This window comes from Mobula hypostoma, chromosome 15 (genome assembly GCF_963921235.1).
Source record: "Mobula hypostoma chromosome 15, sMobHyp1.1, whole genome shotgun sequence".
Classification (NCBI taxonomy): domain Eukaryota; kingdom Metazoa; phylum Chordata; class Chondrichthyes; order Myliobatiformes; family Myliobatidae; genus Mobula; species Mobula hypostoma.
In genome coordinates this window covers 72,226,464-72,254,094 of record NC_086111.1, presented here as the reverse complement: position 1 = coordinate 72,254,094, position 27,631 = coordinate 72,226,464, and the positions used below count along the sequence as shown (strand labels likewise).

The window sequence follows — 27,631 nt, the reverse complement described above, 5'->3', positions numbered from 1 at the left end:
CAATGACTATAAAAAACCCAGTACGTCTTTGGAATGTGGGAGGAAACCAGAGCACCCGGAGGAAACCCACGCGGTTATGGGGAGAACAGGCAGCAGCAGGAATTGAACTTTGAAGCTTTGGACCTTGGTAAGACACCATTTCTCCATTAACAAATTAAGACCTGTGTTGGAAAACTACTCAGTCAAGACAGCACCGTGACCTAATTTAATTGTTGATATCTACTTCCTTCATTGCCAAAAACAACTATTGAATCAGAATCAGATTTATTGTTCCTGACAAATGTCATGAAATTTGTTCTGTGGCAGCAGTACAATGCCTGACATAAAATATACCTTAAATTACAAGAAGAAATATACACTCATTGGCCACTTTATTAGGTACACCTGCTCGTTAATGCAAATATCTAATCAGCCAATCATGTGGCAGCAACTCAATGCATCAAAGCATGCAGACATAGTCAAGAGGTTCAGTTGTTGTTCAGACCAGACATCAGAATGGGGAAGAAATGTGATCTAAGTAACTTTGACTGTGCACTGGTTGTTGGTGCCAGATGGGATGGTTTGAGTATCTCAGAAAGTGCTAATCTCTTGGTATTTAGTCTCTAGAGTTTACAGAAAATGGTGCGAGAAAAAAAAAAACCAGTGAGAGGTAGTTCTGTGGGTGAAAATGTGGGAGAGAGGCCAGAGGAGAATGGTCAGACTGGTACAAGCTGACAGGACAGTGACAATAACCCACATAACCACGTGTTACAACAGTGGTGTGTAGAAGAGCATCTCTGAATGCAGAACGTTTCAAACCATGAAGTAGACAGGCTACAGCAGCAGAAGACCATCATCATACACTCAGTGGCTACATTTAGTTCCGACAACCCCGATTTAACCCTCACCTAATCACGGAACAATTTACAATGATCAATTAACCTATTTGATACCTTGTTCAACTGCAGGAAGAAACCAGAGCACCTGGAGAAAACCCACACATTCCACGGGAAAGATATACAGAGGCTCCTTACAAAGGATGCCAGAATTTGTTATGTTTTGTTACTCTAAAACATGAAAACTAATTGAAAAGAGAATAAGAAATCCAGGAGATAAGTCATGTACTTCGTTGTTACTATTAGTGAGATATGCACATATCACGTGGTGGTGTCATGATATATGCAATTCTCATATTTTTACATATATCATCATCATTACCTGCTGTGTCATATGATGTAGGTGATCATGGTCTTTCCATGACCATGATTGTTCTTGGCAAATTTTCCTGCAGAGGTGGTTTGCTGTTGCCTTCTCCTGGGCAGTGTGAGCTCAGCCATTATCAATACCCTCCAGAGATGGAAGAGTAAACAGTCGACATTTCAGGCCGAGACTCTTCATCAGGACTTTCCTGATGAAAGGATTCAGCTGAAGACATCAATTGTTTATTCTTTTCCATAGATACTGCCTGACCTGCTGAGTTCCTCCTGCATTTTGTGTGAGTTGCTCAGATTTCCAGCATCTGCAGATTTTCTCTTGTTTGTGCCTTTTCAGCGATTATTGGCCTGACATCAGTGGTCTTGAGATACGCACCAGCTGCTCATACGACCAACCACCACCTGCTCCCGTGGCTTCACGTGACCCTGATCCGGAGGCTAAGCAGGTGCTACAGCTTGCCCAAGGGTGACCCGCAGGCTAGTGCGACTGTAACGAAAACCAATTTCCCCCGGGATCAATAAAGTATGACTATGACTATGACTAGTGGAGGGTAGAACCACCTTGCATCTCCTTTGGTATTGACGTATCTCCACCCTGTCACTTACATACTGCATGACTCATTAAAAAATTGTTTAATCAAACCAGAATGCTTAATCAAACAATATATTTACAATATTACCAATAATACTGAAATATTAAATAAACAACCAAACAGAACTCCAAACTCTGCCGCTCCACAGTGTTGGGTTTAACTGCTATGTCACTGTGGCGCCCTCCTGTGCTTAATAAAGTGGTCACTGAGTGTGTGTGTATATATAACAAAATAAACAGTGCACAAAGCGAGCAAAATTATTGAGAGAGTGTCAAACGTTCATTACACATTCAGAAATCTGATGATGGAGGAGATCGTTTATTGATAGAAATATGGAGGGCTATGTGGGAGGGAAGGTTACTTTGATCTTAAACGTCGGCACAACACCCTTGACCGAAGGGCCTGTACCGTACGGGTAGTGTTCTATGTTCTGTTGGAGTGAGGTTAATTCATTTGGTAGTTTTCTTGTTACTGGCTTCGAAGGCTAAAGCTTGGAGAGCACTGTAAAGATCAAGGCATCAAATTCTAGGACAATGGTTCTCAAAGAATTGATTGTAAGCTTCAGAAAGGGTAAGACAAGGGACCCCATACCAGTCCTGATCAAGGGATAAGAATTGGAAAGGATGACTGTTTTCAAGTTCCTGGAAGTCGACATCTCTGAGGATCTATCCTGAACCCAACATATCAATTCAGATACAAAGGAGGCACGACAGCTGCTATATTTCATTAGGAGTTTGAGGAGATTTGGTATCTCACCAAAGACACTCATAAATTTCTCCAGATGTACCATGGAGAGCATTCTACCTGGCTGCATCACCATCTGGTATGTGGGGGGGGGGGTGGGGGACTGCACAGGATCAAAATACGCTGCAGAAAGTTGAGAACATAGTCAGCTAAGTCATGGGCACTAGCCTGTCCAGCATTCAGGACATCTTCAAGGAGTGATCCCTCAAAAAGAGGTGACATCCATCAATCACCGATCACCCAGGACGTGCCTTCTTCTCATTGCTGCCATCAGGGAGGAGGTACAGAAGCCTGAAAGTACACACGCAATGATTCAGGAACAGCTTCTTCCCCTCTGCCATCAGATTTCTGAATGGGCTTTAAATCCATAAACACTACCTCACCATTTCTTTTTCTCTTTTTACACCACTTATTTGATCTTACTTTATATAAATACTTTTACTGTGAATTACAGTTTTTGTTATGTATTGCAATGTACTGCTGCAATGACATGTGCCAGTGATATTAAAGCCAGTAGGGATCAGAAGACATTTTACAGTGACCTAACATATTACAAGACTGTACTCCAGAATGAGGGGAAGGAGTCAAGCTTTGTGTCCTATCTTGGTTCCTTGTGCTGCCGCAAGTATTGGCAATCAGAGACAAGTTGTAAGAAATAACTTTAAAGAAGAATTGGGTATAGAGAGGCTCATGTAACTAACAGTGACAGCAGTGATGGAGTGGAGAGTTAGTTTGGGAATGAAAACTGTGTGGTGATAATGCCGTACACGGTGGCTTGGAGTATGGAAATTAGGATAGGATTTTAGGTTAGAAAGAAAGGCTGTGTAGTGTAGTGGGTGTGGCACAGCTGCATAGTGGTTAGCATAATGCTTTTCAGCGCCAGTGATCCAGAGCTCTATTCCCACCACTGTCCATATGGAGCGTGTACGGACTCCTCATGACCACACAGTTTCCTCCCACATTCCAAAGACGTACGGTTCAGGGCTGGTGACTTGTGGGCATGCTATGTTGGTGCCAGAAGAATGGCACACTTGTGGGCTGCCCCAGCACATCTTTGGACTCTGTTGGTCGTTGACGCAATATCGACACATTTCACTCTTTGCTTCAATGTTTACATGTGACAAGTAAAGCTAATCGTTAACTTTATATTTAAGAAAGAGATGGGTTTCTAGATGTGAGAGGTGTCAAGGGGTGTGGAGACGGAGTGGGAATATGGAATGGAGATAGAGGAATCACTTTGATTGTATTGAGTGGAATGTGGGAGCAATCCACACAGTCAGTAGGAAAACGTACAAACACCTTACGGGCAGCGGCAGGAATTGAACCCCAATCTTCCACTTGCTGACGCTATAAGGTGTTACGCTAACTGCCACGCTACCGTGCTCTCTTCTGCACTCTGTAGCAAGGATTCATCCATCCCTGCAACAGGATAATTTCTTTGTCCTCAATATTTAACTCAATTTACCTTATCTATCTGTCCATCTGTCTATTTATCTATCTACCTACTTACTCACTCGCACACTCCTTTTTTATTATTTATTGAGATACAGTACAGAATCAGACTTTTCGGCCCTTCTAGCCATGCCACATACCAATCTCCCGATTTCATCCTAGTTTTATCACTGCACAATTTCCAATGACCAGTTAATCTACCAACCGGTACGTCTTTGGACTGCGGGAGGAAACCGGAGCACCCGGAGGAAGTTCATGCAGTTACTGGGAGAATTCCTTACAAGCAGCGTCGGGAAGTGAACCCAGGTCAGCTATACTGTAAAGCGTTGTGCTAACTGCTATTGTACTGTGCCACGCACCACCCCTCCCCCCATCCCCAGATAGTGACCCCTGGTGATAACCAGCCTATTAAACTTGAGCCCTATTCAAACTCAAGTCACGTTTATTGTCATTTAACTGCATAAATGTGTACCGTCAAATGAGTTGTTTCTCCAAACCAGGGTGTAAAGCATGGTAGTACACATAACACACAATAGCTTAGGAAAAGTAAGAATAAAATCTACAAATGAATTATGCATAAATAAACAAAGTAAAGTGCATTAATTAAGTATTGTAGGGAAAAAGTACAAATTATTCAGTGACACTTTGAGTGCAGAGTGGCAGGGAGTTCAAAAAACTGTTTCCCATCTGACCGTTCTTGTCCTTATGCATTGGAGTCACCTGACACGGTAAAAAGTCAGAGAGGATGTTGGATAGATCCTTGATAATAACCAAGGGCCTTGACTACACAGAATTCCTAATAACTCCAAATAAAAACTGCGAACTACAAAGGGTTAAAACAATATTGAAATGTTCAAAAGCACAAGGAGATTTCATCGCTGTGCACTGGAAAATTTCAAATCAATTTGCAGTTAATTTACAAAATCAAATGCACAGTAAAACAGAAACCTCAGTAGGCCAACTACAATCCCTCCAATCTACTTTGTGATTGCTTTAATGGTTTTTTTTTGCTACGATCGCAGAATCTAATGATTTTTCTCTGTTAGCTCAAGTAATCATTGCCAGATGGTAATTACAGCGGGGTAAATGCACCGCAGTACATCTGAGCAGTCCAGCTTCACTGCTGGTCCCTCTGCAGCCCCAACACCCTGACTCTCTAATTAACCAAGTCACCAGAAACAAACACTATTTGAACACTTGTTATCGGCCTCATCTGCCAAACAGGATAGGCTGCTGCTGACTTGAATTCCTGTCAGCGGCATTCCCCACAGATTCCAGGAAGAAGCGAAGTTTGGTAAGCTGCTATTTGCAACATGGACCGAACATAAAGTAGGTCTCTGATGCTGAGCAGTTAAACAAGTTTCTGTTGCTAACAGTGAGGGGACAACAAAATAGATTATATATCCCCCCCAAAACGAGCTTCAATGTGGTTAAATGAAATAAGATCTGTGGGGTGCCTGGTAGCGTAGTGGTTAGCATGATGAAATTACAGCTCAGGGCTGGGGAGTTCGGAGTTCACAGTTCCAGAGCCTGTCAGGAGTTAGTACATTCTCCGCATGAATTGCGTGAGTTTCCTCCCTCAGTCCAAAGACGTACCAGTTAGTAGGTTAATTGGTCATTGTAAATCGTCCTGTGATTAGGCTAGGGTTAAATAGGTAAGTTGCCGTACGATGCAGCCCACAGGGCTGGAAAGGCCTGGTCTGTGTTATATATCCAAATATAAAAATTAATACAACAAAAAGATACTGCCCCCGCTACCAAAGTGGCTGCAATTTGGTTAAATGAAACAAGATTCAAGATAGAAGCTTATTTATCATGTATATATCAAAACATACAGCGTTATTTTGGAATGTGTGGCAACGCTTGTGGGTTGCCTCGGGCGTGCTGGGAGTAGACCGCATGTGTTGCCACACATTCTGCCACTAACATAGCCTGCCCTCCATATTCAGCAGAACGACACAGAGCTCAATAAGCAAAACAACAGAAGCAAAACAAGCCCTCTTCCTCCCTCCCCCCTCCCACCCACCCACATACAAAGTCCCTATAGCCCCAAGACCAGCCATCTCCTTCAGCCCCCAGCCTCAAGCTGACCCGGATTCGGACCCAGACAGTGATCCTTTGACTATCCCAGCGGACTCAAGGAGATTTGCATTCGCGTGGCTCTGGCCAATGGGCCTTAACTTCCAGACTTTCGTTTTGACCAGTGGGCCTCAGTCCTCAGAACCGCCGCCAGGACTCGCCAGTCACCAAACTCCAGACTCGCTGACGCTGGGACCTCAAACACTAGTGCTCAAACTCCAGTGTCACTATTTCGGGAACCCAGGGTGTCAACGGAAATCATTCCTTCTGCACACATGGAACTTCCACTCTAGGATCTGCCAACTCACTCACCCTGGAGTGGGGGGGTTGGATGGTACCAGCCTTCATCCCTGCTGGTCTGGCAGACCGATAACCAGCCGGACATCCTAGCCCAGACCATGGAGCTCCTATGTCCACAGCGCTGGCATTCAAATGTGGAGAGGAGACTTAAGACTTCTGCCTGTCCTTTAAATCTCCCACATCCCTGTTCTAAACCCTAACCTGCCTTCTGCCTCCGCTCTCTGTCCCCAAAACCATCAGCACGAATCAAAGAAATTTTAAAAAAACTAAAACTGAGTTGCGACCTCAACAGAGGTTGCAGCTAGGCGCTATCTTGAAGGAACCAGTTTTGCAGGAGTGAGTGGTCAACAGTGAGGCTACCAGCCACGTGATCACATCGACTGTAGACTGCTGCAACATTCATGGACTCAGGGACTCCGACTATATATTTTTGTGTGACTGCATTTTACTGATATCTTATATGTGCTTGCTATCTTATGTCTGTTGGTACTGTGTTTTGCACCTTGGCCCCGGAGTAACACTGTTTCGCTTAGCTATATTCATGTATGGTTGAATGGCAATTAAACCAACTTGAACTTGAGGTACAGAAGCCTGAAGTCCCACACCACCACGTTCAAGAACAGCTACGTCCCTTCAACCATTTGGTTCTTGAACCAACCAGCACAACCCTATTCACTATCTCAGTAATAACAACCACTTTGATCAGTTTGCACTAAGATGGACTTAGTGTTTTTTCTGGTACTAATTTTGTTATTTTTTGTAAATATCCTCCCGGGGGGGAGGAGAAGATGGCGGCGCGACGACAGCGCGCGCGGCCACTTCGGTGATGAATATCTGTTATCTGTCAAGTAGGGGACCGTGCACAATCCTGATTTGATGGAGACAGACGTGAGAGCACAGCGGAACATCTGGAAAACTTCTGAAATGTCTGCTTTGCTGCTACTGCTACTGTGTGTTAACCAGAATCTCTGGAGCTGAAGGCCCCGAAATCCTCGGCTTTGCGTATTTCAGCGGCCGGGGAGAGGTCGAAGGCGCTCGGGAGGCTGGTCGGAAGCTCGGAGTTTTCGGATGGATGGACTCAGGGTCGGCTGGGGTTGGCTGCTTCCAAGGTATCGGCAAGTTGACGGTGCCTGGAGGTTTATGGCAGGGAGTTTGTCCCTTTTGCCGCCTGCTATCGGGGACTCAGAAGTCGATCAACGACTTGGGACTTTGAGACTTTTTTTTACTGTGCCTATGGTCTGTTCTTTATCAAATTATGGTATTGCTTTGCACTACTGTAACTATATGTTATAATTATGTGGTTCTGTTAGTGTTAGTCTTTGGTCTGTCCTGTTTTCTGTGATATCACTGTGGAGAAACATTGTATCATTTCTTAATGCATGTATGCATTTCTAAATGACAATAAAAGAGGACTGAGTGTTCTCATAATCTAAAAAATCTAAATCTAAATTATGTATCATACATATTTAATTTATCTTTGTACCTACGGACAACCAATGGACGCACTTTCAAGGACTCTACCACTCACGTTCTCAATATTATTTATTACTTATTTATTTATCACTATTATTATTTGATTTTTTTTGTATTTGTACAGTTTGTCTTTTACAGATTGGTTGGTTGTCAGTCTTTGTTTGTGAGTAGTTTTTCAATGAGTCCATTGTGTTCCAGCGTGAATGCCTGCAGGAATATAAATCTCAGGGTAGTATATGGTTACACATACGTACTTCGATAATAAATGCTAACTTTGACTTTGAACTTTGTCTTGTGAATGCGGTTTATCTGATGCTGTGTGTCTGTGGTGCTGCTGCAAGAAAGTTTTTCATTGCACCTCTACACACACGGACTTGTGCAGATGATGATAAATTCCACTTCTGAGTTACTTGCAAACCAGAGGAAACATTTCCCATTTAGAACTTTAAAGACAGAGTCAGTGATTTCTGTTTTGAAGGAAGTACAAATAGCTTTGTGAAATACACACTTTAAAGCCTAGTCAAATATTATCTATTCCAAACTACAAAAATACATGAACTGATGTATTTAACTGTTGAGATTCTAGTGTTTCTGCTGCAAAAAAAAATTAGAAATAAATGCAAAATAAAGTAAACTTCAAATGTCTACAAAATACTCTAAACTCTAGCAGATTATAGACATTCCCATCTGGAAGAAAACACCCAAGTGCTTCTGAATGCAGCTCTTCATTCAGGTTCTTTGAACATGTTACCTTGAGGGCGGGGATCTCCACGCTGTCGTTGACACTGACGGACCCAGAGAGGATGGTCCCTGTCATCACGGTGCCCTGACCCTTGATTGAAAAACAGTGGTCAGCTGCCATGAGGAAAGAACCAGAGGGATCACGTTTTGGCATGTACGTCTGCGACATCAGGAGCTGTAGCGGGGGAGGGGAGCAGAGGGAAACAACAGGGGTCAATCACATACAAAGAATGTAAAGAGACCGGGCTGACTTCATTAAAAAAATTACAAGCATCATATTTCAATCAGATTACCCCTGGTTGAAGAGTAACTAGTCTTTCCATCATCAGCTCACAGCTGCTGTCTACAGAAAGTAGTGGACTGAGCTCAGTACATCATAGGCACATCCCTCCACACCTTTGCTGGGATCTACAGGAGGTGCTGCCTAAAGAAATCAGCATCCAGGCCACATCACCTTCTCACAGCCACCATCAGGCAGGAGATACGGAGACCTGAAATACCACATTGCCAGGTTCAGGAACAGCTACTTTGAATATTCGGTTCATGAACTGACCAGCAGAAACCTGATCACTTGTAAGATAAGTCCAGAATCAGAATCAAGTTTATTATCATTGACATATGCTGTGAAATATGTTGTTCTGCGACAGTGGTACAGTGAATACACAAAATATACTGTAAATTAGGAGGAGGAGAAGATGGCGGTGCGACGGTAGCGCGCACGGCCTCTCCGGTGAATGATATCTGTAATCTGTTAAGTAGGGGACCGTGCGCAATTCTGATTTGATGGAGACAGACGTGAGAGTACAGAGGAACATCTGGAGAAACGTCTGAAATGACCGCTTCGCTGCCGCTGCTACTGTGTGGTAACCGGAATCTCTGGCGCAGAAGGCCCCGAATCCTCCGCTTTGCGTGTTTCAGCGGTCGGGGCGAGGTCAAATGCGCTCGGCAGAGGATAGCGCTCGGGAGGCTGTATCGGAGGGGCTGGTCGGAGGCTCGAAGTTTTTGGACGGATGGACTCAGTGTCGGCTGTGGCCGGCTGCTTCCAAGGTATCGGCAAGTTCACGGTGGCTGGAGGTTTATGGCAGGGAGTTTCTCCCTTTTGCCGTCTGCTATCAGGGACTTGGGAGTCGATTGCCTCGGGGACTTTGAGACTTTTTTTTTAACCGTGCACATGGTTTTTCTTCATCACATTATGGTATTGCTTTGCACCACTGTAACTATATTTTATAATTATGTGGTTCTGTCAGTGTTAGTCTTTGGTTTGTCCCGTTTTCTGTGATATCACTCTGGAGAAATATTGTATCATTTCTTAATGCATGTATGCATTTCTAAATGACAATAAAAGAGGACAGAGTGTTCTCATAATCTAAATTACAATAAGACATTAATATGGACATAATTGAGAAGATGTGTACCACCGTTGGTTGGTGGTTGGGTTCTTCTACTTTGGCAATTTACTTGCAAACTTTTCAAGGAGACATCATCAGTGTGCTGTTGATTGTAGTGTGTCCTCCGAATACTTGACCTTCATGTACTTTTCAGTCAGCTGAATGAACGTCATTTCGGAAACAGAGTTGCCTACAGGATAGCGGAGGGAAGGAGCACCTTGCACCTCCTTTGGTTGCGACGTATCTCCAACCCGTCACCCGAATATGTACGTAATAAGTAGTGCAAAAAGAGAGCAAAAATAATGAAGCAGTGTTTATGGGTTCATTGTCTGTTCAGAATTCTGATGACTGAGGGGAGGAAGTGTTAGGTATGTGTCTTCAGGCTCCTGTACCTTGTCTCTGATGGAAGAGGCCACTTAAATTCCATTAAAGTATCACAGTGAATGTTAACACAGCTCAAACACACGGGAATGCAAATACAAATTCATTCTTTCTAAAAGTAGACTTGCAGAAGAGCCAGGGCAGATCACTCAGTATCCTAGCTCCGTCTGCCTATCTTGCTTGGCTATATGTTTGGGCTCCCAAAACACTGCTGATAGTATAATTAATTTAATTGTATCAGAGTCCCTTAAGAAGGCGGCATCCATCATCAAGGTCCCTCACTACCAGGTCCCTCTTCTCATCACTATCAGCAGAGAGGAGGGTAGAGGACCCTAAAGATCCACTCTCAGTGATTCAGAAACAGCTTCTTCCCCTCCGCCATCAGATTTCTGAACAAAATACCCATATTATTCTTGAGCAAATCATAAACACAAGAGATTCTAGAAGTCTCGAGTAACACGCACAAAATGCTGGAGGACCTCAGCAGGTCAGGGCAGCATCCATGGAGGAAAATTAACAGTTGATGCTTTGGACCGAGACCCTTCAACAACACTCCCAAAACATTACCTGTTTACTTCTCTCCACAGATGCAGCCTGACTTGCCGAGTTTGTAAAGCATTTTGTGTGTATTGCTCCAGATTCTCAGCAAAAGCAGAACCTCTTGCATTTATGAAAATTAAAAATTGAGATTACTGTGTCAAATCATGTTGAATTGGCTTGCTAAGCAGAAATGCAATGCACCAACACATCCCTGAGTCATATGTGGAGGATCAGACTCACTGACCATCCAGACCTCTGATCCCACAGCAAGATGCCAACTGGGCCTCAGGAAGCATCAGGCAGAGGTCCCTAACCCCTGAGCCCACCTGGAAGTGCTTAGCAGGGAAAAGCTGGGAATGAGCTAAATTATTTTATTTTATAGAGTTTTTATTAATTAGAAACATACAGAAATAATTAAAAGCATTAAACGGAAGTACAATAATTTAACATAAGTAACATTCCTGTGCCTTGACTCTTCATGCACACTGAGTTTAATGGCATCACAGTTCCCCCATCAGCTCCAAGTGTAGGATCAGTTTTAATTCCTCAGCATCATACTAGGCATTCCAAAGCACCTAAACACAAATTACGAGCAACATGCACAAAAGAGTGGAGGATCTCAGAAGTCAAGCAGCATCCATGGAGAGAATAAACAGTCAATGTTTATCTTTCATTCCTCCCGATGCCTCCTCCTCTGCCTCTGCAGCTTAAAGTTGGCCTTTTATTGTCCAACTCAAATGAAAAGATCATCAATGTGAATTGTTAATTCTGTTTCTCTTTCCACAGAAGCTGTTTGACCGGATGAGTATTTCAAGAATTTCCTGCATTTATTATTCCATGGAATCTCAGTGAGACTGAACTATTTTGTGATATTTATTGTTATACTCTATCCTTGTCCTCATTGGAGGATCTGAGGTGAAGAGGGTTAGCAACTTTAAATTCCTCTGTGCTATTATTTTGGAGGACTTGTCCTGGGCACTGTGCACAAGGACAATTATGAAGAAAGCACGGCAGCACCTCTACTTCCTTAGGAGTTTGCGAAGATTCAGCATGATGTCTAAAACTTTGACTAACTTCTATAGATGTGTGGTGGAGAGTATATTGACTGGCTGCATCACAGCATAGTATGGAAACACCAATGCCCCTGAATGGAAAATCCTGCAAAAAGTAGTGGATGTGGCCCAGTCCATCATGGGTAAAGCTCTCCCCACCATTGAGCACATCGACATGAAACACTGTCGCTGGAAAGCAGCATCCATTATCAGAGATCCCCACCATCCAGGACATGCTTTCTTCTCACTTCTGCCAGTAAGCAGAAGGTACAGGAGCCTCAGAACTTGTACCAACCGGTTCAGGTGCAGTTATTTCCCCTCAACCATCAGGCTCTTGAACCAAAGGGGATAACTTCACTCAACTTCACTTGCTCCATCTTTGAAATGTTCCCACAAGCTATGGACTAACTTTCAAGGACTCTCCATCTCAAGTTATCAATATTTATTGCTTACTTATTTATATTATTGCTTTTCTTTTTGCATTTGTAATGTTTGTTGTCTTCTTCACTCTGGTTGAACACCCCAGTTGGGCGGTCTTTCATTAATTCTGTTATAGTTATTATTCTTTAGATTTGTTGAGTATACCCAAAAGAAAATGAATCTCAGGGTTGTATATGGTTACATATATGTACTTAGATTACTTTGAACTTTGTCCATCAACAGCGCTGGGTCTGTTATTCCACAAGTACCAGATCACATCAGGCTTGCACCAGAGTTTCACTCAAATGGCTGGGCCTAGGTGGTTTCAAATTGAGAAGACTAACCCAACAAATATTTCTTATATAGAGTTATTGTCATATGGAGCTATAGGTATAACGAAATATTCATATTTATAAAGATCTTCCTGTTCCTTTAAATATATATGCCATAGCAACTTACTGCCAATGTCCTAGTCCAAGCACATAGATGTTACAGCCAAGAAAGCTTGCCAGCATTTCTACTTGCTCACAAGGATAAAGAAATGTGACATGGAGAGAATTCTGACTGGTTGCATCACTCTTGGGTGTGAAGGTCCAACGCACAAGACTGAAAAAGACGCAGCTCCATCACAGGCATAAGCCTCCCCACCGTCAGGGACATTTTCAATCTCTCATTGCTGCATTCAGAAGTTTCCACCAGCGACAAAAGAGCGACAATTATACCAGTGCCCAAGAAGAGCAGTGTGAGCTGCCTTCATGACTATTGTCCAGTAGCACTCACATCTACAGTGATGAAATGCTATGAGAAGTTGGTCATGGCTAGAATCATCACATGCCTCAGCAAGGACCTGGATCCACTGCAATTTGCCTATTGCTACAACAGGTCTATGGTGGACACGATCTCAATGGCTCTTTGTGTGGCCTTGGATCACCTGGACAATACAATTACCTATGTCAGATGCTATTTATTCCCTACAGCTCAGTGATTAACAGAATTATTCCTAAAGTTCTGATCGAAAAGCTACAGAACCTGGGCCTCTGTACCTCCCTCTGCAACTGGAGCGTTGACTTCTTAACCAGAAGGCCACAATCTGTGTGGATTGGAAATAACATCGCCACCTTGCTGACAATCAACATTAGCGCACCTCAGGGACGTGTGCTTAGCCCACTGCTCCACGCTCTCTACACCCATGACTATATGGCTAGGCACAGCTCAAGAAGACTAGAATAGAAAAGTAAGGATGCAATACTAAGGCTGTATAAGGCCCTGGTGATGCCTCACGAAATATTCTGAGCAATTTTGGATGTGCTGAAATTGGAAAAGATCCAGAGGAGGTTCACTAGAAAGATTCTGGGAATGAAAGGGTTATCGTATGAGGAGCATTTAGTGGCTCTGGGCCTGTACTCACTGGAATTTAGAAGAATGAGGGAGGATCTCATTGAAAGACTGAATGAATGTTGAAAGGCCTAGATATGGAGTAGATGTGGAGAGGATGTTTCCTATAGTGGGGGAATCTTGGACCGGGGGCACAGAATAGAGGGATGTCCATTTAGAATGGAGATGAGGAGGAAGTTCTTTAGCCAGAAGGTGGTGAATCTGTAGAATTCATTGTCACTGGCGGCTGTGGAAGCCAGTTCATTATGTATTTAAGGCAGAGGTTGATAGGTACTTGATTAGTCGGGGCGTGAAAGGTTATGGGGAGAAGGCAGGAGAATGCAGTTGAGAGGGAAAATAGATCAGCCATGATCAAATGGCAGAACAGGATGGGCCAAATGAATCACTTCTGCTCCTATCTCCTATGGAAACCTCAAAACATACAATGAAATGTCACTAACACTGTCCAAGAATGTGCTGGGGCAATCAAGTGTCACCATGCTTCTGGCACCAACTAGCATGCCTACAACTTACCTTCACAGTCCTAACCAGTACGTCTCTAGAACACGGGAGGAAACCGGGGCATCTAGACAAAATCCCCACAGTAATGGGAAGAACGTGCAAACTCCTCACAGACAACGATGGCTATTGAATCCGGGTCACTGGCACTGTAAAGCATTGCACTGACTGCTCTCCTGAATCCCATTAACAATATCAAGCGCTGCAGAGATACCCAGGGTGAAGGGTGCTGATTCCCAATGCCAATCCTTGTCCATTGTGTCCTGCCGGATTATTTCTGGTTACTTCCAGCACATTTCAAGCGGCCACTCTTTTAATCCCATCCTCCATACAAGCACATTCTTTACCGGGGTGGTAATGGGGGACAAGCTCCCACTATTTATAAAAATGCTCCCAAAGGTATGTATCTCAAGTCGCCTCTGACTGCCAAGTCCAGCTCCTGGCCTTCATGTGGCTTAGCTACTAAGCCTGGCAGAACCATTTCTACTGACAGAAGAAGGTGCAGAGTCAGGCCACTGGAGCTTTAAAACCAGTCACTTCAGGCTGACAAGCCCCATCTGGAAGAAGGAAAACTCTGATCTCAAACCTCTGCTACCTTGCGGCTATACCCACTCATGGGGAAGGCTTTGGGAGTATACTCAAAGCAAAAATCCAGAGCTGGAGTCTCTAAGGAATTCGTACTTTGAGTTCAAAGCTGACTGGCAACTCCTGCAACACTGCTGGTGCCAAACTGTAAATGTCTCTGCCTTTACTTTGGATTCATCAACTGCTTGGAGAGGGGGAGTCTGCTACATGGGCAACAGCTTGCTCTCCATATCATACTGCCCTGAGTTGTGTATTACGTAGAACAGCTAGGTCACAATATCCCTAATCGACCTCAACCATTGGAGGGCCTTACCATACAAACAGTTTCTCTAATATTTTCTACACTTCTGAATGCAATCAGTGTACAGAAGAGAGATTCAATACATGGGCAGAGGAGAAAGGGAACCTAGAAGTCACTAATTTTATATTTTATAAGTCTAGGAACTGTTTTCATGAGGGACAATTTGCTAGTTGCCTCAGGGATATACTGAAAGGTTTCTTTGAACTTTTATTACAGCAGTAAGACATTTCATTATGAAATCGGTGACCATGCAAACTGAAAGACAATCTTGTAGGGAAAATCCTTCCCATCTGAGCCCTCTCTCTAGTCGAATCATAAAGAATAAACTACCTTCGTTTCATCACAGTGCCAGCTCTCTCATCCCACAACCTTGCTGAGTCAGTGAGTGGAGGTGATGCTTACCTCAATGAGCTCTGAAATGCCTTGTGGAGTCCCTGTCTCTGGAGCATCTGGTCCTCCAGGCTTGGCAGCAACAGGAATGATGGGACACCCGTTAAACCTGCAAAACAAATCACAAGTGCCAACTCTCTTACAGCAGGAAGGAAATTGAGGATTTGTTCGTTTATATTTTAATACAGCACTGCTGCTACCCTGCAGTGCAGGGTTCCTTCAGGTTGTTATAGCCGGGGGTGGTAATGGGGATTAACTCCCACTTCCTATTAAGTGCTCCCAATGACGTGTGTTTCAAATAGCCTCTGACAACCAAGTCCAGCTCCTGGCCTTTACATGTATCATAGCAACAAAGCCCAGCAGAACCTTTTCTACTGACAGGAGCAGGGACAAAGGTGGGTTACTGGAGCCTTAAAACCCATTGCTTTGAGCAGAGGGCACGTGTCAGCTCTGATTGGCAGCTCATCTAGGAGAAGGAAAACTCTGAAATCAAACCTCCATTGCTTGTGGCTATACCCACACAGGGTATAGGCTTCGGGAATAAACCCCAAGGAAAAATCCAGAGCTGGAGTTCCTAAGGCAGTCCTACATTGTGTTCAATGCTGATCAGCAACTCCTGCAATGCCATTGGTACCAAACTGTATTGATCCCTGCTGTTCCTTTGGGTTCATCAGCTGCATGGAGAGGGGGAGCCTGCTGCACAGGCAACAGCTTGCTCTCCACATGGTACTGCACTGCTGCCTAACCCTGCCAACGGAGGCCTCAACAGCTTCTACACTGCCACAGACTGTAAAAAAATATAAGATTAGCTTTATTTGTCATATCTACCCTGGCATCAATTCTAAAAAATAAAATATTTCTTTTATGTACATTGAAACATCAAAGCATACAGTGAAAAGCATTGTTTGCGCCAACGAACAACACAATCTGAGATGTGCTAGGGGCAGCCAATAGGTGTCACATGCTTCTGGCACCAATGTAGCATGTCCACAACTCACTAAACTTAACTCACACTGTACGCCTCTTTAGAGTGTTAGAAGAAACTAGATCACCCGGAGGAAACTCACACATTCACGAGGAGAATGTATAAACTCCTTGTAGACAGCAGTGGTAATTGAAACTAAATCTGTATAGCGTTACACTGTCCGCTATGCTACCACAATCCTGTTCTTGAAGAGAGGGGGTGAGGGAATTTGCTTCAATCAGACATACACACAAGATCTTGAGCCAAAGGTGATCACCTTACAAGGTGTCAAGGTAATATTTATCAGAACATAGGCAAGAGCTAGGGTTATATCTAATCTATTTCTCCTTTGAATAGATGCAAAGTGTCCTGGTAAATTGGCACAGCTGAGAAGTTACTAACATTAAAAACAGTATCTAGAGACCTCAACTGGTATTTTCAGTGGTCTTTAATTTTCAAAATTCTCTATTCTCCTCTGTGCCCTTCCATTAATATTTGTTGGTTCACACTCAAACAAATTAATCGGCCATTTAATATCATTCTTTCTATAACAATGGGTTAGACTGGATGTGGAAGTAATTGCAAGTTCTAGGTCAGGCTGGGAAAAGCACTGGGACTAAAGTTTGCTTTGAAGGAGACAGCTATCTTTCATAAACACGAGAAATTCTGCAGATGCTAGAAATCCAGGGCAACACACAAAATGCTGGAGAAACTCAGCAGGTCAGGCAGCACCTATGGAAATGAATAAACAGTCGACGTTTCGGGCCTAGGCACTTCTGCAGGATCCTGCTTTCTCTGGCGGACAGAGCGTAGGTGTTCAGAGAAACGATCTCCCAAGTCTGCGTTGGGTCTCGTCAATATCGGACATCCCACCCTGCAAAAACTCATTTCAGGGAGGTAGCACCATCAATTTGTGGGAGACTTCCGGGAGAGGTGGGATGTCTGCAATAGAGTAGCTCCTTAGCAGCCAGCCAGCTAGTTTAAATAACATTAGCTATGCTAATGAACGAATGACACCTGTTAAACTCACCTCAACATGTCTTTTACAGTCTTAACCCACCATGGGAATAGAAAAGTCACTGTTGCAAACAGTGCAGCGAGCAACACTGTCATTATTTTGACCCCTATTAGGCAGGGGTACAATTAGGGTATTCTGGGGTGATGTACATTTTATATTTTCTTTTTTTGGAACATTCTCCCATCGTTCGCGCATGCGCACGCTCTCTCTCTCTCTCTATCTCACTTGCTTTCTCTCTCTCGCTTGCTCTCGTGGTCGCTCTCGCGCTTTCTCTTTTGCTTTCTCTCTCGCGCTCTCTTGCTCTCAAAAAAATTGATTTCCGTGATATTGCATATAATTTGCAGGCATCAGGGAGCCACGATTAATATGTGGGAGACTCCCGGAACTTCCGGGAGAGGTGGGATATCTGCAATATATAGAAGGCCACATCGGGAGCACCGGACGCAGTATATCACCCCAGCCAACTCACAGGTGAAGTGTCGCCTCACCAGGAAGGACTGTCTGGGGTCCTGAATGGTGGTGAGGGAGGCAGGATCTCCCAGTGGCCACACATTTTAATTTCACATCCCATTCCCATTCTGATATGTCTATCCACGGTCTCCTCTACTGTAAAGATGAAGCCACACTCAGGTTGGAGGAACAACACCTTCTATTCCGTCTGGGTAGCCTCCAACCTGATGGCATGAACATTGACTTCTCAAACTTCCACTAATGCCCCACCTCCCCCTCATACCCCATCCGTTATTTATTTATATACACACATTCTTTTTCTCTCTCTCCTTTTTCTCCCTCTGTCCCCCTCACTATAACCCTTGCCCATCCTCTGGGCTTCCCCCCCTCCCCCTTTTCCTTCTCCCTGGGCCTCCTGTCCCATGGTCCTCTCATATCCCTTTTGCCAATCAACTGTCCAGCTCTTGGCTCCATCACTCCCCCTCCTGTCTTCTCCTATCATTTCGGATCTCCCCCTCCCCTTCCCACTTTCAAATCTCTTACTAGCTCTTCTTTCAGTTAGTCCTGACAAAGGGTCTCGGCCCGAAACGTCGACTGTACCTCTTCCTAGAGATGTTGCCTGGCCTGCTGCGTTCACCAGCAACTTTTATGTGTGTTGCTTGAAATTCCAGCATCTGTAGAATTCCTCGTGTTTGCGTTTTTACAGTCACATACTTTTTCTTAAAAGAACCAGACTTCACGGAGAGATTCAGTATCTGAAAACAACTAATTGAAAAGTGTTTGTCATTCAATGCAGGCAGATAACTTTATAGTTTAATAAGGAGTTGATTAAAGTGTGTGACAGATGCCAGGTTTCTTCCAACCTTATGCAATATTTTCCTGGATGTCGGATCTGAAGATTGCCAGAACGAAGGATAACAGGTTCTGATTAGGCTTTGAAGCATTTCTGTCATTTTCAACCACTGAGGTCATAATGTCAGAGGACCATTTACAATCGCATTAAATATTAAGTGAAAAAAATGAAAACACATGTTGTAAAATGGAGTAATTCCTTTCCCCCTCTGAGAAAATGCACATTATAACAGGGAAGATTGCCTACGCTTCTTCAATTTGATTATGCGGACTCTCTTGTGGGTGGCCTTCCTCTTCCTAACTCTCCACGAAACTCAGCTACCTGTGACGTGGATCCCACCCACTCTTGTCCCCTATCACTCACGCTTCACCGCGTTCTGATTACAAAACACCATGACTTTTAAGGTTTCATCCTTGCCTTCAGATCTCTCACTCCCTCTTCAAATTTGTAATCTCATCCATCACAGCAGCATTCCAGGATATTTGTGTTCCTCCATACGTGACCCCCTAAGGAACCCTGAATGTAATCACTTCCCTGCAGGTGGCCGTACGTTCAGCTGCCAAAGCCTTAAGCTCTGGGATTCCCTCCCCAAACCTCTCTGCTACAGTGTTCCTTACAACTGTTTCCTTAAGTGTGATTACATGGGAGTAAATTGCATACTTGTTCCTCTCAAAGATTGAAGATTAGTTTTATTTGTCACGTGTACATCGAAATACAATGAAATGCATCGCTTTACATCAATGACCAACACAACAGGGAGGTATGCTGGGGGCAGTCTACGCTTCCACTGCCAGGAGCCCCCAAAAGAAATCCTCACAGTTCCAGGGAGAATGTGCTAACTCCTTATGGACAGCGACGGGAATTGAACACCAGTCTTCCAATTTCCGATCACAGGAGCAGTAAAGCTGTTATGCTACCGTACTGCCTGAGGTGAGGGTAGATATAGTTAGTGTGTATTCTTCTTATACTCAGCCCCCAACCCTCAGCCTTTCATTTGAAAAGAAACAACACAGTATATGAAAGTTCTGGATCAATTTTATTGTCATCTGACTGTACATATTTACAACCAAATGAAACAACGTTCCCCCAGACCACAGTGCACCCACAAAACATATCACACACAGCACATAAAACAAAATATTACCATAAATGAGTATAATTCAAAATGCAAGTAGTGCACAGCACAGGAAAACAGTAAACAGCTTGCTGCCCTAGTGAAAAGACCCTGGTGGTAGCAGGGTATTCATTAGTCTCACAGCCTGAGGGTAGAAGCTGTTAACCAGCCTGACAGACCTAGTCCTGATGCTCCTGTACCTCCTTCCTAACGGTAATGGGTCACAGAGATTTTGAGATGGGTGGTAGGGATCCTCAACAGTGCTTCAGTCCTTTTGTCTACAATGCTCCCAGTAAATGTCACAAATGGGGAGGGGGGATGGGGAGAGACCCAGGCGATTCTCTCGGTGTTTTTTACTCTCCTCTGTAGGGTCTTGTGGTCCAGAGTCTTGCAGCTTCTATACCACAGAATGATGCATCCAGACAGGACACTCAAAGGTGCTCCTGTAGGAAGTCATTAGAATGGGGGCAGGGAGCCTTACATGCCTCAATCCCTTCAGAAAGTTTAAAGTTTAAGACAGTTTAAAATAAAATATATTAAATAAGCAGTACAAAAGAGAGAAAAAATACTGAAGAAGTGTCCATGTGTTCAATGTTCATTCAGAAATCTGATAGTAGAGCGGAAGAAGCTGTTCCTGAAATATTGAATGTGTGCCTTCAGGCTCCTGCACCTCCTCCTTGATAGTAGCAATGAGAAGAGAGCATGTCCTTCTTGACTATTGACGAGGTTTTCTCCTCACTTAGAAAAGAGTGCATGCCTTTAATCCTTCTACCAAAGTGCATGACCATACACTTCCCTATACAATATTCTTTATCTATTCTCCACATCTGTCAAAGACCTTCGACAGACTCCCTGCTTCCTGTACACTACCTGCCCTTCCATTCTACTTTTGTATCGTCTGTAAATTTGGCCACAATTCTGTTATTGATATATAACATGAAAAGAAGCAACCCCAATACAGACTCCTGTGGAATACCACTAATCACAGGAACCAACCCAACTCTTTGCTCCTGCCAATCAGCCAATTCTTTATCCATGTTAGTATCTTTCCTGTTATACCATGGGCTCATTTTCTGTTTAGCAGCCTCATACGTGGCACCTTGTCAAAGGCCTTCTGAAAATCCAAATAAAAAACATCCACTGCTTCTTCGTTGTCTATCCTGCCTATTATATCCTCAAAGAATTCTGACGGATAGGTCAAGCAAGATTTCCTCTTCAGGAAACCATACTGACTTTGGCCTATTTTATCATGTGCCTCCATGTGCTCTGAAAACATATCCTTAATAACGGACTCCAACATCTTCCCAACCACCGAAGTCAGGCTAACTGGTTTATAATTTCTTTTCTTCTGCCTCCTTCCCTTCTGAAAGAGTAGAATGACAGTCCTTGGTAATCTGGTAATTCTTTAAAGATCATTACTAATACCTCCACAATCTCTTCATCTACCTCCACAACCTCAAAATCAGTAACAGGTTTAATATATCAAAGACATATGTAGTGATATTTGTTGTTTTGTGGCAGCAGTACATAATAAAAGAGTATAAATTACAATAAGAAGCATATACAGTTTAATAAAATAAATAAGTAGCGCAAAAGAGAGGAAAGAAAGTACTGAGGAAGTGTTCATGGGTTCAATGCCCATTCAGAAATCTGATGGTAGAGTGGAATATTCGTGAAACATTGACTGTGTGCCTTCAGGCTCCTGTAACTCCTCCTTGCTAGTAGCAATGAGAAGAGGGCATGTCCTGTGTGATGGGGGTCAGTCATGATGGATGTCACCTTTCTGAGTTAATCGCCTTTTGAAGATGTCCTCGTTGCTGGAGAGACTAGTGCCCATGTTAACGCTTACTGAGTTTACAACTTTCTGCAGCTTTTTCCGATCCTGTGCAGTGGCCCCTCCATAGCAGACGAAGCGATCATTCAGATGCAAACTATTATCCTCATCCACCAGGCTCCTGAACTAGTGTGAATAACTTCACTCATCATTGCTTCTACGATCTACAAATTCACTTTCAAGGATTCCTTACAGAGTCATGTTCTCGGTTTTATTTTTTATTATTTGCACACAGTTTGTCATCCGTTACACGTTCGTTGATAATCTTTGTTTCTCTATGGTTCTTCATAGATTCTAATGTATTTCCTTACTTCTCCTGTAAATGCCTGCAAGATAATGTATCTGTGTGGGCACATGGCCAACTGGTTAAGGCATTTGACTAGCAATCTGAAGGTCGTGAGTTCGAGCCCTAGCCGAGGCAGCGTGTTATGTCCTTGAGCAAGGCACTTAAGCACACAGTGCTCCGCGACGACACTGGTGCCAAGCTGTATCGGACCTTGCCCTTCCCTTGGACAACATCAGTGTCGTGGAGAGGGGAGACTTTCAGCATGGGCAACTGCCGGTCTTGTATACAACCTTGCCCAGGCCTGCGCCCTGGAGAGTGATGACTTTCCAGGCGCAGATCCATGGTCTCGCAAGATTAACGGATGCCTTTATTCTATATAATGTATCTGGAAGTAGTGTATGGTAACAGATACACACTTTGATAATAAATTTATTTTGAAGTTTAAATTTCACTTAACAGGTCCACACTTGACTGTCCCCGAGGAATTTGTACACATATAAATTAAGGTTGGCCCTTAGAACTGGGTCAATAATTTGCTTACTAATATTAAACTAACTGGAATTGAATTATTCTCTTTTGGTACAACAGGGCCACACTATCAGTCCACTAATCCTCTGGTACCACTCCTGCAGCAAGGGAAGATTGGAAAGTGATGGTCACACCCTCTGCAATTTCCTTCCTGGCTCTTGGTTAAAAGCCTGGAATTTTCCATTCATAAGTGTTAAACTCGTTAGTAATGATTTTTTTATTATGTGCATTTCCTCTAATTGAGTGGCAGTATGGCAATACATCACTACTAAAGGTAAAAAGTGCCCCTTTCCTCCACTCGCCTGCAGGTCACCCTTGGGTAAGGTGTAGCACCTGCTTAGCCCCCCAGTTGGGGTCATGTGAAGCCATGGGAGGAGGTGGTGGATGGTCGTATGAGCAGCTAGTGCTTATCACAAGTCCTGGTTATGCGACCACTGATGCCAGGCACACAATCTGTGAAGAGTATTGATAATGGCTGGGGTCACCCGACTGTAAAGACACTGCCCAGAAGAAGGCAATGGCAACCCACTTCTGTAGAAAAATTTGCCAAGAACAATCATGGTCATGGGACCTTGATCACCCACATCACAAGACAGCAGCATAAAATGATGATGATGATCTCATTCAATATTTCATAAAACCTCTTCATAATATCTGCATTATGTTTCCCTTTTGTTAGGACAGTATTCTCCTTCATCAAGTGCCATTTTGATCCTTAACAGAGTCTACTTACCTTTGTTACCTTCATGTTCTTATTGTAGTTACGAAACATCTTTGGTTTTTCTTTGATATAGAGTTGTAGAGTTAATACACAGAGAAAGAGGCTCTTCGGCCCAACTGGTCCATGCTGACCAAGCTATCCTATCAAAGCTAGTCCCCATTTGGCCTGTAACCTTCAAAATCTTTCCAATCCATGCACCTGTTCATCGGTGTTTTAAAAGCTGCTATTGTACTTGCCTCAACCACTTCCTCCGGCAGCTCATTCCACACAGATACAACCCTTCATGTAAAAAAAACGTTGCCCCTCAAGTTCTATTAAATTGTTCCCTCTCGGATTGAACTTATGACCTTTAGATAAGTGTGAAAGAGATTCAAAGGGTGAATTTTGATCATTAGGTCCATCTCTCAACTTCTATAAAGTACTTTTCCATGTTGTAGCAACAAGGAATACATATTTGTATCATCATCTAAATTGTCCAACCCCCTCAGCCATATCCATGATCCTTTAGGTCAGGGGATCCCAAACTTTTTTATGCTATGGACTGATACCATAAAGCAAGGGGTCCATTTACCCAAAGTTTGGGAACACCTGCTTTTTGTGGTGATAAAGAGATGCGACTAAATTCGAGCTCAGTCACTTAGAAATACAAGGCTTCAAAGCTTTGCAAAATTCCAGAAGCAAATCGATTCAAACAGGGATGGGAACAGCATGGAGAGCTACAGTCCAGGTGTGGGTCAATGGACGTAGGCAGATAATAGTTCAGCATGAACTAGATGGGCCAATAGGGCCTGTTTCTGTGATGTTGTGCTCTATGACTCCATGATTCTGAAAAACATTTTTCTGAAGAAACACAGACAGGAAAATTATAAGTCTGTACTTAATTGGCGGCATAGAGAACCATTTCAATGAGTACTTCCACACTTCACACAACCAGCGGCTGACACTGAGTCTTTAGTGTGCATCTAATTACCTAAGAGTGATCCCTACCACAAAGACTACTGCTCTGAGGGAACATTTCTGAGTGCAACGAGACACAATGTTCAGCACTTGGGGGTCTGTGTGCATTCTCCATCACTATGGTGGATTTGTGGAAGAAGAACAATAAAATATTAGAGTGAAAGAATTGAACATTAATAAGTACAACAGAGTTTAATTCGATAATTTCCAACTATATTCTACTAATAGGTCATGAACTCCAGACTTGATTGATAAACTTTGCTAGGAGTCAAGAAGCAACATAAAAAAACCTGGCCAAGGACAGGAAAATAAAGCAAAATACTGGAGAATGGATGAACACAAGATATTTTGGAGGTGCCAGACATCCAGAGCATCACACACAAAGTACTAGAGGAATTTAGCAGGTTAGGCAGCATCTATTGAGGGGAATAAAGGGTTTCTTCGTCAGTCGAAGAGAATGATGAACGGTCTTGGTCCGAAACATCGACTGTTTATTTCTCTCTATAGACGTTGCCTGACCTGCTAAGTTCCTCCAGCATTTTGTGTGTGTTGCTAGATGACACCAGGTTAGGTACATATGCATACACAACAGATTACATACTCACTGCTTTGAATTGAATTGACTTTATTACTTACATCCTTCATATACATGAGGAGTAAAAATCTTCATGTTACGTCTCCATCTAAATGTGCAATGTGCAATTTATAGTAATTTATAATAAATAATATGTACAACAGGACAGTCAATATAACATAGAAATACAGTTGTGTCAGCATGAATTAATCAGTCTGATGGCCTGGTGGAAGAAGCTAACCCAGGCTTTTATGCTGCAATACTGTTTCCCGGATGGTAGCAACTGGAACAGTTTGTGGTTGGGGTGACCCTGGACCCCAATGATCCTTCGGGTCCTTTTTACACACCTATCTTTGTAAGTGTCCTGAATAGTGGGAAGTTCACATCCACAGATGCCCTGGGCTGCCTGCAGAGTCCTGCTTGTTACCTGCTGGCATTTAGGCTGCAATGAAGGTCTTACATCTCTGTCCTTGGCCATCTTCTATACTGTGCCCCAGGTGTGGTTTAGGGTCCTCATTTCTGGCTCTACGGTACGGCACAAAGTTGTCTTTGGTCCCCCATGTTTCCTCCACCCTTCAGGGGTCCTCTCGGTTTTCACTCATTCCAGTCATGCAAGTCCCAGGTGGAGTGTCAGGAACACCATCACACACAGATATAGAAGGATTCTTCATTGCTGTTTCAGTAAGTTTTTTTTCACCAGTCAGGTTTGTTAGTCCTGAACAGAACCCCCAAGGACCGGTGGAACACTCTTAGTCTGGCCTCTACCCTTTGACCTGTTAGGCGTGGGTGACCCTACCCAGAGTCAAAGCACAAGGTCCTGGTTCCAGTCAACTTAGCTGCGCAGGTCACTGAGGCATGCAAGCCTCCAAACCCTATACAAGGTTGTGGTCCTCTCGGAGGACCCAACAGATTAATGCATTATTATAAGCATGTTGAAAGGATGCAAGCAACCTCAAGAGAAAAAGGTTCCAGTGCTTTGCCGGTGTATATGATGACCTGGGATCAGGTCAGCTGGTATCTGCAGGATTCCTTGTGAATACAAAGCAGTGTATATTGGCCAGACGGGGCACACGGTGGAAACCCGCACCAAGGAGCACAGGAGGTGTATCCATTTAGGTTACCTGGAGAAATCAGTGGTAGCAGAACGCTGCATTCACAATGCCCGTAGGATTGACTTCGATGGCACAAAACTACTGTGCCGCGCCAATGGCTTTTTGGATCACCTGGTAAAGAAAGCCATTGAAATAAAACTAGAAAAGAACTTTAACAGAGACGAGGTGTCACTCTAAGTTAGAACTGGAATTAGATTGTAAACAAGATGGGAGAGCAGAGATCTGATTGGATGAGGACTAACCAATAAGGAGGGATGGAATACAGGGATATAAATATCACCGGACTAGACATGTCCAGGAAATATTCATGAAGAAGATGGCAGAGTTTGTCATCAAAATTTCAGTTGTAATTGATATCTGTTCTTGACTTGAAGCCCAAGAAGAGCTCATTCATAATCTCAAGAGAACTCCTTGCATTCTAAAATGTGTATAGTTACGTACAGAAATAGAAAATGAGCATGCTCCCTGACCTGCTGAGTTCTCTCCATCTCTGTTCTGGAGCAATGCACTGATGCAACTCACCGAGGTTTCCTTTATATCCTCAAGAAGAAAGGGAGCAAGCAAATGAAAGCATGCGCTAGATGGGCCAAAGGGCCTATTTCTGTGCTGTACTTTTCTATGACTCAATAACACGATTAAGTTAATCGGGTTTAGTTACTTCCACAATTACAATTTAATTCAGAATCAGAATCAGGTCTATTATCAGTGACAAATGCTGTGAACTTTGTTTTGCAGCAGCAGAACAGTGCAATACATCAAAATTAGTATAAATTGCAATACGAATATATTATAAAAATAAATAATACAAAAAGAGCAAAATAATGAGTGGGGTATTTTTCATGGGTTCATAGGTCATTCAAAAATCTGATAGAGGTGGGGAAGAAGCTGTTGGTAAAATGTTGAGTGTGGATTTTCAGAATCCTGTACCTCCTCCCTAAGGAGAAGAGGGCATGTCTTGGATGGTGCCTTCCTGAGGTATCGTGTTTGAAGATGTCCTTGAGAGTGGGTAAAGCTAGACTGTAAACTTCAATCTTTGCAAGGCATTCACTACACTGTCAGAAGATATAACAATTTAATTACTGATAGTGTTTACATACCACATCTTTTCAAACAACAGAAAACTGTTTCCACTACATAGACTACAGTACTAAACTTTTCCAGCAGCTTTCATACTTTATTCTGCATTGTTTTTATTTACCTATGTATTTCCCATTACACTCCTGGGCAGCAACACAGGTCCTCCATCTCTGCTGGCGTTCAGGGCTTCCTTCGCTGTATCAGTAGCTTCCTCCAGTTTGCTCTACTGTCTGTCATGCGGGTCCCAGCAATACCATCACACTCAGAGGTAGAAGGATTCTTCATTGCTCTTTCTCTAACAATTTTGTTTTCCCAGTCAGGGTTGTTGGCCCTGAGCTGAACACCCCCCCACCCCCACCCCCCATGGACCACTCTTAGTCTGGCCTCTATCCTTTGACCTGTTTGGCATGGGTGACCCTACCAAGAACCAAAGCATAAAGCCCAGACTCCAGCAAACATAGCTCTCTGGGTCATTGACCTACACAAATCTCCAAACCCTATGACAAAGTTGTGGTCCTCTTGGTAGGCATTGTAATTGTTTCACCTTATTCTAAATTCAGTGCACTGTGTAATAATCTGATCTGTATGAAAAATGTGCAAGGCAAACTTTGCACTGTA

The 27,631-nt window shown here is 43.4% G+C and overlaps 1 protein-coding gene across 2 annotated transcripts in view; it reads right to left on the bottom strand.

Annotated features, from left to right (window-relative positions):
• The window catches only part of eefsec (eukaryotic elongation factor, selenocysteine-tRNA-specific), a 496,741-nt gene that overhangs the window by 320,583 nt on the left and 148,527 nt on the right, over positions 1 to 27,631 (bottom strand). For both annotated transcript variants that reach the window (XM_063068244.1, XM_063068243.1), the window contains exons 3-4: positions 15,538 to 15,634; positions 8,586 to 8,750 (exon numbers count right to left, since the gene is read on the bottom strand). In XM_063068244.1, coding sequence (XP_062924314.1) covers positions 8,586 to 8,750; positions 15,538 to 15,634 — 262 coding nt within the window. The remainder of the gene's footprint in view (positions 1 to 8,585; positions 8,751 to 15,537; positions 15,635 to 27,631) is intronic.